Source organism: Mirounga leonina, unplaced genomic scaffold (assembly GCF_011800145.1).
Source record: "Mirounga leonina isolate KUSES-001 unplaced genomic scaffold, KU_Mleo_1.0 Mir_454, whole genome shotgun sequence".
Lineage (NCBI taxonomy): Eukaryota > Metazoa > Chordata > Mammalia > Carnivora > Phocidae > Mirounga > Mirounga leonina.
In genome coordinates this window covers 1,134,642-1,146,706 of record NW_023270763.1, presented here as the reverse complement: position 1 = coordinate 1,146,706, position 12,065 = coordinate 1,134,642, and the positions used below count along the sequence as shown (strand labels likewise).

At 63.9% G+C, this 12,065-nt stretch overlaps 1 protein-coding gene across 3 annotated transcripts; it reads right to left on the bottom strand.

Annotated features, from left to right (window-relative positions):
- Positions 1-308: 308 nt before the first annotated feature.
- Positions 309-12,065, bottom strand: MAFK (MAF bZIP transcription factor K). 3 transcript variants are annotated; one of them, XM_034988244.1, is made up of 3 exons: positions 11,911-12,065; positions 3,865-3,944; positions 309-2,989 (listed from the first exon to the last, which is right to left on the bottom strand). In XM_034988244.1, the coding sequence occupies exons 2-3, from the start codon at positions 3,898-3,900 to the stop codon at positions 2,555-2,557; spliced, it is 471 nt and encodes a 156-aa protein (XP_034844135.1). In that variant the 5' UTR covers positions 3,901-3,944; positions 11,911-12,065; the 3' UTR covers positions 309-2,554. The 3 variants fall into 3 exon arrangements, with proteins under 3 accessions (XP_034844135.1, XP_034844136.1, XP_034844134.1); XM_034988245.1 differs by lacking the exon at positions 11,911-12,065 and adding an exon at positions 4,592-7,085; XM_034988243.1 differs by lacking the exon at positions 11,911-12,065 and adding an exon at positions 5,605-7,085.

Sequence of the window (12,065 nt, the reverse complement as noted above, 5' to 3'; positions counted from 1 at the left end):
CCAGGGGGTGGGGGGGAGCCGTCCGAGCTGGAGAGGAAGAGGCTGTGTCTGAAGGTTGGGGGCTCCCGGTCAGGGCGGATGGGACACTGGGGAATTGGGCCCACACTCAGAAAGCCAACCCGGCCGCCTCCACCCGCCCGACCCCCTCCCCAGCCCGTGGCTGTCCCGACGGACCTCCCAGCCTAGGAGACCCACTGCAGGCGAGGACAACCGTGTTGGGGGGCTGGGACGTGGGGGCGGCGGCCGACCAATGGTGCCCTGCACTTGGGGACTTGACCCCCAGCCCCAGTCACAAAACCAGGCGGGTCTGAAACCAGAAAACTCTTTATTGCAAAGGTACAAAAGCATCACAGCAGAGATGTACAGCAATAAATTAGGTGGTGGCCGTGAGGGGACAGGGCGGGCGCGGGGCACGAGTCCTACGCACGAGGACCACGACGTGGGATCTCTTCTCAATAATTTATACCATGATAAAAGCAGCACAAAAATAAATATGGAAATGGAGCAGCCGAGCGACGGAGGCGAGGAAGCGGGAGGCCCCGTCCCCAGGAAGGACCCGCGTCTGAAGCCCCGGAGGCAGGGGGAGCAAACTCCAGGGACACAAGTCCTTGCCTTTTCTCTTAAATAAAAAAAATCCATATATTAAACCTGTGACAATGGAATCTCGGTGAGCTGAAAGGAAAAGCACTCGGGAAAGGCTCTGGTCTTCCTTCCCTGGCCCCGGGTCCCCCCAGGTGGGGCCTCAGCGCTCCCGAGGGCTGGTGGGAACGCAGAGGGAAGCGACGGGCGGGCAGCCCGGGCCTCCCTCCCCAGAGCTGGGGGCGGAGGCGACCAGCTCCCACCCCCACCCTACTCCAACTGCAGCTCTGCTCTATTAGGGATTTACAGTAAAAACAGGAAAAGTTACGAAAAATCTGTACGATAAAATGTGTATATAATTTTATATATATATATACTTTCTTTCTTTTAAATATTTCCCCATGGTCCTTATTGATATCCAATGTGGATTACCTACCATGGCTATGGTATCAACTCTTTTTTTTTTTTTTTTTAAACACACTGGGCCTTCTTCTCCGTAAGGATCCAGCACACCCCTGACCTTTCACCTTCCCCCAGGACAAGGCCAAGGCGAAGGCCACACAGCAGTGCTGCGGGGGCCCCAGACCTTTCCCAGCCGCTCCTGACAGCAGACGCAGGAGGAGGACGCAGCCCTTGGGGCCATCTGCCCTGCCCAATCCTCCTCTTCCTGTGCGGGTGGCCCATGGCTTGCTGGGGGTGGGGGTCTCCCTCGGTGGTGGGTGGCAGGGCCAAGAGGAGGCCGGGAGCTTGAGCTCAACGCCCACTCCCAGACCCTGCAGCCCCAGCCTCTCTCCAGCAGGGCCAGGAAGGGGCAGTCCAAGCTCGGCACACGGGAGCTGGGAGCCCCGATCGATCGAGGCTCACGGGAGGGAAGCCCCGGCAAGAGTCACCAAGGTCATCAGGGGCTCCAGGTGCCAGAAAGAGCTAGTAAAGGTTCCAGGCGAGGATTAAGCACCAAGGTAGCTGCGTCCCCTTGTCGTCTGCACCAAGAGACCGCCCAAGTGCCCCCAGGAGGGGGGTCCTGGGCCCCTGCCATGTCACCTCCCTCGTCACCACGCCCTCCTCACCCTCAGACCCCATCCGTCCCCTCCAGCAGAACCAGAGCCCACTCCCGAGGCCCCTGCCAACCTCACCCCCATTCTGCACAGAACCTCCGCGCGCCCACCCCCAGGCCCCACCACCCTCCCTGCGCAGGGCTCCACCTTCCCCGGCTGGCTGCCCCCCTCCCCACCCAGCAGCTACCGCTCCTCTGCAGGTCCGACGGAGGCAAAGCTCCCAACCCCCATGCAACCGTCTGCCGCATGGACCCCGGAGGCCCCCCAGTGACCGGCCATTCCGAGCCTCTCCCCCGAGGCCCCGCTGCTGCCGGTACGCTGGTGCGATGGCTGGCACATCACGGGGCACGCGTGCACGCGCACACAGCCCCTCGGGCGGCCCTCCCTCCGCCTCGTGGGGTGCAGGTCTCCCGTAAGGCTAAAAGCAGGGTCATGGTGCTTTTCGTCACCAGGAGCACATGGTTCGTCCTGCGGCACCAGAGCTCAGGGCAGCGAGGGGGTCCCCGCACCGGCTGGTGGACCACAGCGGGCCACTCTCGGGATGGGTGGAAGACAGAGCCCCCGCCGTCTGGGCCACAGGGCCAGGAACCTCCCAAGGACCTTCCCTCCGTACATCCCGACGCCCGCCCCCGGCGCGAGACCCACACCCCTAGAAAAGGACGGTCCGGAGAGAGCCGGTGGGGCCCAGAGGAAGGCCAGGTGCATACGTGTGCGTGTTTGCGTGTGCGTGCGTGTGGGAAGGCGTGCAGCACACGGTCTCACGAGACCCCATCTTCGGCCGGCAGCCCCGTCCCCGCCGCGAGTCTGTGCTTGACTCAGGTGATGAGGGGTCTGCTCCCCGTAGGCTCGTCTGATGGGCACGAGGGAGGAGCCCACCACCTGCCCGGCCGCAGCCCCCCAGGCCCCACCCTGGGCGGGCACTAGGACGCGGCCGAAAAGGGCACAGAGGTGGAGGAGATGTCGGCGGACTTGACGATGGTGATGACGCTGGTGGTGGCCACCTTGGTGGGGGTGACGGGCCCGCGGGCCACGGTGCGGGCGAAGGTCTGCAGGGCCTCGTACTTGGAGCGCAGCGCGTCGAGCTCCAGCCTCATGCTCGCGTTCTCGGAGGCGAGCTTCTCCACCTCCTGCTGCAGCTCCACGCGCTGCCGCTCCAGCTCCTCCTTCTGCGTCACCCGCTTGATGCGGCAGCTGGCCGCGTAGCCGCGGTTCTTGAGCGTGCGCCGCCGCTGCTTCAGGCGCACCACCTCCTCCTTGGTGAGGCCCCGCAGGTGCTGGTTCAGCTCCCGCACCGACATGGACACCAGCTCGTCATCGCTGAGCACCGGGGCGTTCTCGCCCGCCTCCTTCTTGACCTGCGGGGGCCACGGCACAGCGGTCAGCACGGAGACGCGGGGCGCGGCGGGAAGGACTGGCCACGGAGGGACCCCAGAGGACGGCTCAAGCTGTTCCGGACAGCACCCCCCTCCACTGCGCAAGCGGGCCTTCGCTCCTCCATCACGGAACGGGGACGGTCCTTGCGGGGTGCAGGTCTGCACGCCACGCACACAGCATCATGCAGGCGGTTCTCGGATGGGGGCTGCTGGCTACACCCGGCCATCACCTGGATCCCACTGGCCGCCCACACTCTGCAAGGCCAGGGCCCACGTGTTGCTACCCTCTGTGCCTCTCCAGGGCCCGGGGCAGGACGGACACAGGCAGGGGAGGGACGGGACGGCACGGCAGCCCATCCTTCTGCATGCCTCGGACCCAGTGGGACCTCAGATGCGGCTTGGGCGTGCTCGGCCCAGAAATGCATGGGACAGTGCCCTCTCCTGCACACCCAGCTCCGCTCCCAAGATGACACAGCCAACCCAAGCACACGCTGCTCACGGCCAGGCCCTGGGAGCCAGGTTCCACGGGATGGAGGATACACTGCTCACCCCTGGGAGTGAGGGTCATGAGCACATCCTAGCCGACGGGGATCCACCCCTATCACTCCCTCCCAAGAAGGGATCCCCCCAGATGTCAGAGCTGGTGTCTCCCAAGGCCACGACCCCCAATTCTGTCACCACCTCTCTGTGACACGTCCTCTAGCCAACAGTCCCCCTGCTCTCTTCCAGAGGACGGGGCTTCCTTCCTCACACTCAGGGCAACCCTGGGAAAGAGGCGCTGCTGGGGCCGGAAGGGACCTTTCCCAGGCCTGAGCCCAGGACAGAAACAGGATCTGCTCACCCCCAACCCCGCTTACCTTTAACGCCTTGTTTGGTTTGGGATTAGTCGTCATAACCTGGGCACAGTCACCCGAACAGAAGGGCTTGGAAACTGCAACTAGAAAATCACACAAGAACACAGAAATGAGCGAGGTTAGGTTCTGGCCAGGCTGGGGACGGGGCCTGCTGCCGTCACAAGTGACCTAAAGTGGGGACATGCCCACTGCAGAGAGGCTCCAACGAGGTTCAGCTCCTTGCTCCCTGTCACCCCAAAAGCAAGATGGGAGCCAGCCAGCCCTGAGGGGCTCCCCGCAGGGTGGGCATGCTGGCCACACCCCCCACTCCAGCATCAGGCCACGGAGCAACCCGGACCCACCTTGGCCCAGGGCCTGGCAGCCACACAGCGGTCCCATGCCGCCCCACCCGCCAGGCCTGTGCCTCCAGCGCCTGGGGGGCCCCCCAGGCATGAGCAGCTGTTGCTTCCTGTTCTCACTCTCCCTCCGAGCTGAGCAGCTTGCACCCGCGAGGCCCAGGCTGCCCCGTTCAAGGGCCAAAGCACGCAGCAGCAAAGCCCCCTCCCGAGATCAGCCGCACCCAGCACCTGAAGGGCACCGCTGGCCCCCAGGACGGCACCCTGCCCGGGCAAGAGCCCCTGGTACCCCTGACCTAGCCTGGCTCCAGAGAGGAAGGGCCCCGGGGGAGCACGCCCCCCGGGTGGAGCCCGCACCCGCCCTGGCCCAGCCCCGCCCTCCCTAGCAGACCTACCTCTGCAAAGGGCACTGCGGCTGTGACATCACCACCCCCACCTGGGCTGCCCCAGAGCCATGACCTGAGGCCCTCGGGGTGGGCGGGGTCTCCCTGCGCGGCCAGGGCAGGATCTGGGAGGTGGGGAGCCGCGGCTGCACGAGCTCATGGGGCGGCTGTCTGGCGGGAGTTGTCCCCGGCGCCCGCCAGCCCCGCCGCTGCCCGCCCTTCGAGTTTTCGCGTCTGCATTGTGTCACACATTCTAATCATTCATGAAAAAGCCAGCCAAAGCATCCCAAGCATGATTCCCCTCTGATAGTTGCCATGGCGACCTTGGGAAGTAGCCAGCCCCTGGTGGTCGCCATGGCAACGGAGAAGCCCACAGCAACAATGGCTTCGGGCGGCTGGTGCACACACACAGGTTGCGGGACAGTAAACAAACCCGTGTGACCCCGCGGCTCTAGACTTGCCCCCACGCTCTGTCACTGGGTTAGGGACCAGGGTCTACGTTCCAAACGCCAGGCACGGTGAACTGAGCAGAGAGAACACCGGAGAAATGCACGACGGGGGGATGCGGGCCCCAGAGAGGGAGCCTCAGCCGAGCCTCCATCTCGAGGGTGAGCGGGACTCGGGTGGGTGTCTCCACCCTGCCTTCCTTCGCCCACAGCCCCGGGACCCTAACCCGTCCCCACGGCTCGCCTGCCTTCCGCCACCAGAGGGTCTCAGCACCCAGGTCGCTGGACCCCCAGTTGCCCCTGGCAACACTCCCGGGCGCCGATGCTGGATGACGGCGAGCAGGACAGCAGCAGGGCTGGGGCCGGGCACACCCCCGGGGGGCTCCGGGCTCCTCCACACCCCCACGCGTGTGCCCGAGACAGACACGCAGACGACGCAGCAGCATGGGGTGGTCACGGCAGGGAGCAGGAGCCGCTTCCTGACAGCAGGCCGACCCCCGGCATCTGTGGGGGGCAGGGGGCGCACAATTAGCGCCCCTCCCTCCGGGTGCGGGGGTCACACCGTGCTAGAGAAAGCACCTGGAGGGCCAGCAGGAGCCAGGCAGCTGGGAGAGCCCTGAGAAACTTTTCCACCACCGGGTGTCATTCCAGCACACGTCAGCGCACAAGGGCCTGGAGACGCCAGGGCATAGTTGTGCGGTGAGTCACAGCTGTTTACAGAGCAAGGAGCTCACATTCCCACAGACCTAAGGCCCTCCCACCCTGCACGGACCGCCCAGCCCGCCTGATGAGAAAAGGGAGGCCCCAGCAAAGGAGGGAGCTCCGCTCAGACCCCGACCAGCAGGGCTTTCTGTGCCTCCCCCACGGTGGCGGGCCAGCTCAGCCAGCACCCAGGGCCACAGGGCTGCGCTAAGGGCAGGCAGGTACACTTCCCCTGGGGACCGGCCCTCCGTGACAGTTAGTGGTGGGATGTCCAGGTAACCAGGATGGGCACAGGACTGGGCCACAGCACTGCAAGGGCTCGGCCCCCTCCCCTCCAGACAGGCCCCATGAGGGTCCGTTGGCTGCATCTGAAAGGTCAAGGTCACCTGGGCAAAGCCCCATATCCACCAGCTCTGCACCCCATCTGCCTTCTGGGCACAGGACACAGATGAGAGCCTCGGCAGGGATGGGAGAAGAGCGGCCCTGGGGCCCACCTGGGGTCCAAGAGAGGAGGGACGCCTCTCTTTGTGGGAGGGTTCCACGCTGGGGTCTGACCTCTGGGGACTCCCTGCCTTTCTCGGACCTCCCGTTCAACAAGAGCGACGTGAGGCCTAAGAGCGAACAGGAGTACATGTGGAGGTGATCATCGCCTTGAGACAAAGTTGGGGAACGAGCCAGTAAAGCACTTCTGTGGGTCTTACTCTCCTCCTCTGAAAATGAGGGGATCGGAACCAGGGGTCCCAGAGTTCTGTCCAGCTCGCAAAAGCCTCGGTTGGGCCGAGCCAGGAGAGACCCTGACTGGGGGCTCCACTCAACCCCCAGAGGGCTGGGACCCGCACCAGGGCCCCCCTGAGAAACCAGAGACCCAGACATGGGTGGGCAAGTCCCAGGCAAGGGCAGACACCGTCCCATGGACCCCTGCTCACAGACACAACCCCCACTGCCTCGGGCGGACCAGGTTTCAGCTCCTGCCTCCCCCACCCCCCGCCGCCGAGGCACCCCTGGAAGTCTCCACCAGCTGCTGGAGAGCGGGCTGCCCCGGGGGGCACTACGTATGCAGACTCAGCCGCTGGTCCAGGGAGCCAGCTCCAGGAGCACGGCAATGGCTGGGCACTGCCCGTCTTTCCTGAACTCAGTTTATGGACAGAAACGGCACCATTACTCCCCTATGCCAAGCTACGCAAAATACATGCAGCAGTGACCTAAGATCACTTCAAACATGACGGGCAAAAAACCCGACAGTTTGCTTTTGGAAAACAGGTTCAGAGAAAAGTTTCGTACCTGTGCGAGTTTGGACAACTGAGTTTAAAACAACTGCCCTAAAACGTGTATTTATAAAGCCCTGAACCTCAGGCAACCTCACGGCCACCAGAGCGCACGCAGGAGGAACTGCTTTCTGGTCCCGGGCCGGACCGCAGCCAGGGTTAGAGACCGAGGCCCCGACAGGCCGGGCAGGAGCGGCGAGGCGGCCTCGCCTTCCACCACACTGGCCCCCGCTCAGCACCCGCACACGGCTCTCCAGCAGCTGCACAGGAGGACGCTCGGGGCGTCGCGTCCCCTCACCACCAACTAACAGAACCTCAGCCACACGTGCACGCTCTCTGCATGGGCTGTTTGGAATTCCAGTAAATTGGCAGCCAGAGCCAGGCGGGGACCCTCGAAGGCGGGTGTGAACCTCCGAGGCGCACATGCCCACCCACCGAGTGAACAAGAGCCAGACGCTCAGCTCACGCAGCCCTCGAGACGCTGCTGGTCAAGAAAGGCTGCTCGGTCAGCACTTAGACCTTGGAACACCTTTCAGGTGACTGCTTTCCTACCTGAAGAGGGTGGTTTTCAACCCAAAGCCAGAAACTTCATCCTGGTGTGCATCTGAACAAAGTCAAGGGAAAGACTGCCCTAAAAGAAAAACAATGGACCAGCAGCCTAGATGGGAGTCACCTCTGGGGATGGCATAGTTGGGAACAAGTTAGGGAGCCGGGGGTGGCCCTCCCTTCCGGGACCCACAAAGAACAGGCAAGTCGTCCAGGTTCAACAATGCAGGACAGCCCTTCCAGGGGCAGGTGAGCTGGAGGCCAGGGTCTCAGCCCCTCCATCCCCCAGCAAACACCTGCTGCTTGCCCACCCTCTGACTCGGCTCATCTGGGGCAACTCACGACCCAGGCCATCCCGAGTGCGCTCAGGCCCTCACTGGGCTAGACTCAGGTTCAGGGCCTTGGGGGGTGGGGGGAACATTTGTTCCACCAGTAAAGCCAGGTGGCTGATGGGCGCAATGGCCCCACTCAAACAGCCCTAGGTCTAGATGATGTCAGAAAAGGGGTTTTTGGAGTCTGACGGGGCTCTAACCCTTACCTCAGTTAGACTAGCCTACACCATGAGCTTCCCGTGCACAGGAAGCCGAATCTGGTGCCCAGCAGGGTAGACGCTCAAAAAAACTCTTGTTCCTGTTCAGTGTGGAGTGATGGCGGCTGCCACTCCCCGTGCCTGCCCCCTTCAGCCCTCCCAGGTCTCCGAGGGGGTCAGATCCAGGGAGAGGGAAGAGGGCAGGAGGAAAACAGGAAGGGAGGAAAAGGGTTCTGTCCTGAAGCAGATCTCCACTTCACACAGCAGAACAGCATCTGACTCACCCTGATGGGTGCAAACCCCAAAGCCAGAAGCCTCTGTCCTGGGGGGCTGGGGGCCTTCTCACAGAGGACCCAAAGCTGAGCGCCCCTCCCAGCTGGCAGCACAGTGGGGCCGACACAGAAGGCAACTGTCCCATGAGCACAGGGTGACATGGCCAGCTTGCCCCCCAAGCTGACGCCTCACCCAACTGAAGACAGGCCTGGCACCGGGAGGGCTCGTACCTCCCGCCCAACTCCCCTCCACGTGGGGGTGCACCCCATCAGCCTAGCCCACACCCAGCCTGCAGGCTGGCCCTGGCTGGCCGCCCTCCGGCAAGACATGACTGTCTGCCTGGCTTGGAGGACGTCTGGTCACCTTGCGTTTGCAGTCCGAGGAAGCTGTGTCATCCTGGCTCTGTCCAGAGGTGACTCAGGCGGCTGCTAGGCTGACAGCAGGCTGAACGCCTCACCTCCCTGGCCACGCCCTGGCCCCTCACTCCCCCGGTACCCCTCTGGGTGGTCCTCCTGTCTCCAGGCTCCCCTCTGGGGCTCTGTTCGTGCCACAGCTGCCCAGGGGTTCGACCAGCCCCAAGCCCCACATCCCACTGAGGTTACACAGCCCGCGTGTCTGACAGGCCCCAGAGATGTGCCCTGTCCCCACACCTGCCCTCCTCCTGCGTCTCCAGCTCAGGTGATGACCCATCATGCCATTCATGCGGAAATCACCCCCAACACCTCACCTCTCCTTCCACGTCCACCTGCTGAGCCTGGCCTGTCAGCCTCACCCCGTCTCTCTGCTGATGCTCCAGCCCTCCAGCACTACCTGGCTCAGCCCTGGGCTGCCTTCGTCTGGGCCTTGGCCCCTCAAATGTAGGCCCCAAGGTGGGTAGAAGAACCCCCTGCCTGAAGGCCCTCCTGAGCCCCTCACGCCCCTGGCCACCTGTCGCATGCAGGCCTTCACCTCTGGCTTCTAGAGCCTCCGCAATCAGTGCTGGACTCCCACCCTCTCCCCCCAACCCTTGCTTCACCAGAAAGCCGCCTCCTGCCTTCCCTGGGGTGGGCGGGCACCCCCTCACAAGTACACATCAAGGGCTGAGCCCAAGACTTGGTCCTGGTCTTTCTGTCTGAGCTTTGCTTCCCTTGCTGGAGGGCGGGGACGTTCTTAACCACACCTGCTCCCCTCAACTCCCAGCAAGTGAGAGGCAAGCCACCTAAGCGCACATGTCAGCACTGCCCTGAAGGGAGGGGGTTGGGGGCGCCTCAGCTCGGGACCTGTCTGGCCCTCCCCGTCCCGTGCAGCCCACGTGCAACACAGAAAAGCAGGCAGGGTGTCCCCCACACCCCGGATATCGGACTCTGACGCCACAGGCCAGGTAAGGGGTATTGGGCTTGGTGTCCTCATGTAAAGTGGGGGGGGGGGGCGCGGGGGGTGTATGTGTACTGCATAATCCCTACATTTATTTCTACCTGTTCTAAAGTTCTATGATTTTAAGAGAACACTTTCAATTTCCTGAAACTGTAAGAAAGAGGAAACATGACCAGTCTGTGACTTACAAAAAGCAAAAGTAAACACGGGAGCAGTGCATCTTCCATCGGCAGGGAGCAGGGAGGCGGGGAGCAGAGGGGAGGGTGAGTCACTGTTTACTGCTCTGAGGAGTAGCCACACAGAGAACGCTCACAGCTGCCCGGGTTCCATTTCCCGTGTGGACTGCACCCTAAAGCCAGAAAGTCCACTCCAGAAACCTTTAGACTCAGGAAGAGCCAGGACACAGGCAGGATTTCTTCTCCGCTGCCTGAGACGGTAAACAGACTCTCCAGCTACCGAAGCCCCAAGAGTGAAAGCGTGTGGGGCTGCGGACACACGGACAGAGAACGGTGGGTCTGGGTCGGGAAAGCGACCTCACTCGGCGGCAGCTGGGCCCTGGAGACAGGGCTGGAACGCAGCAAGCCCCAGAAACGATTTCCCCAAGTAGCCCCGATTCAACTCCCATTTTTAGCAACCACCTTGAGTGAGTGGGGCTGAACTTGGAACGCATCCCTCAAAGTCCAGCTACGTTCAAGCACAGAAGGCAAATGTGCTCCAGAGAGAAGCCTTGCTTTGTGTTTTTGAGTTCGGAAACTATTTTGGAATCACGAGAGGACCACTGTTAAGTTCTAAAAGCAGACCCCCTTGAAGGAGCTCAACTCAAACATGCCTGCTGGGCCGCCCAGGGAGGGAAGCTCTCCAAAAGCTGTCAGCTACCCACAAGACAACAGCGGCTGCAGGCGCTCCTCACCCACCTGCACAGCCCACCTTCAACCTCTCAGACCCCTCCCTCCGGCTCAGACCGACACTCGCTGCAAAGCCCCACCCCAGAAGGCAGGGTGCTTGGAGATGGCCCAGCTCGCCTAGCACACAGAGGCACGCGGTCAAGATACCTGTGCCGTGAGGGCTGGAACAGCAAAACCGCGCCAATGCCAACAACGGGGAAAGGGGAGGGCGGCCGGGCGGCCAAGCCACACTGGCTCAAGGACCCACCGATTCCATCGGCCGTGCGGGGCGAGCGTGCACCAGCCCCGGGAGCTTCCTGCGGCCAGGCGCCTGGCAAAGGAAGGTAGCTGAGTGTGGGGATCTTCCCCACTGACAATTTATTCAGAGGGCGAGCACTTCTGCCCGGCCCACGAGAGCAGTGTGAAAGGTAAACAAGAGCAGGAGAGAACAGGGAACTTCCAGCAAGCCCGAACACCAACTGCTCCACGGCTGTGTTCTCACAACACGTGGCGAGCCGAACGCCGTGGGAGACAGGAGGCAAAGCGATCTGCTGCACCTTAGAGCTGGGTGGGGAGCGGAGCACGCCCGGTGCCCCTCCGAGGCTCCCGGGGACTCGTGCGGGAGCCGGCGGACCGACAGTGTCTCCCCAACTCAGCAGGATCCCAGTTGGACTTGGAAGAGACGGAGACCCCCTGCTCGCAGATGGCAAAGATGAGACCGCGGGCCGTGGGGTTTAGGGGAAGTGTCCCCCTCCCCACCCAAAGCTTCCACACCAAGGCCTCCCTCCGGGAATCCCCTGGCAGGTCAGCTGCTCCGAGCGTGACATCGGTCAGGAGCCCCCCGCTCCAGGCCCTCCCGCCCCCTCCCCCCGAACGCGGGGGGGAGGCCACCGCCGGGCAAGGGAGCGCCGGCCGGGTCGGCCCTGCGCGACTACGCGCTCCCCTGCACGTGGCCGTTTATTTTCGCCCCCGCCTTCCCGCCCCGCAGCGGACCTCCGGGGGTTAAAGGCAAAGCAGGTGGGGGGGGTCGACAGGGGCCGCCGGGCCCGCCGGCGCTTACCCCCGGGGAACCCACGGCCTCCCGCTGGGGCTCGGGGCGGCCCGGGACTCGCGGGCGCGCTCCCGGGCCCGAGAAAGAAGAGACCCCGGCCCGCGCGGCGCGCTCGCGGCAGGGCACCTGACGGCAGGTGCGCGGGCCGGGGTCTCGAGGTTCCGCCCAACTTGGCCGCGGGTCCGAGGCGGCCGTGACTCAGCGGCGCGCGGGCCCGACCCGTCCCCGACCCGCCCCCGGCCCCAACCCGGCCCGGCCCGGCCCCGCGCGGCCGCTCCTCACCTGGCGTCGCGCGGGGGGCGCGGGCGCGCGGCGGCTCCTCGCGGGCACGCGCTCTCCTCGCGCTCGCGCTCACTCTCGCGCTCCCCCTCGGCCGCCGCCTCCGCCGCGCTCTGGGGCTCCTACTTCGCGAAGGACAACAAGTTCCCCCCCGCCGC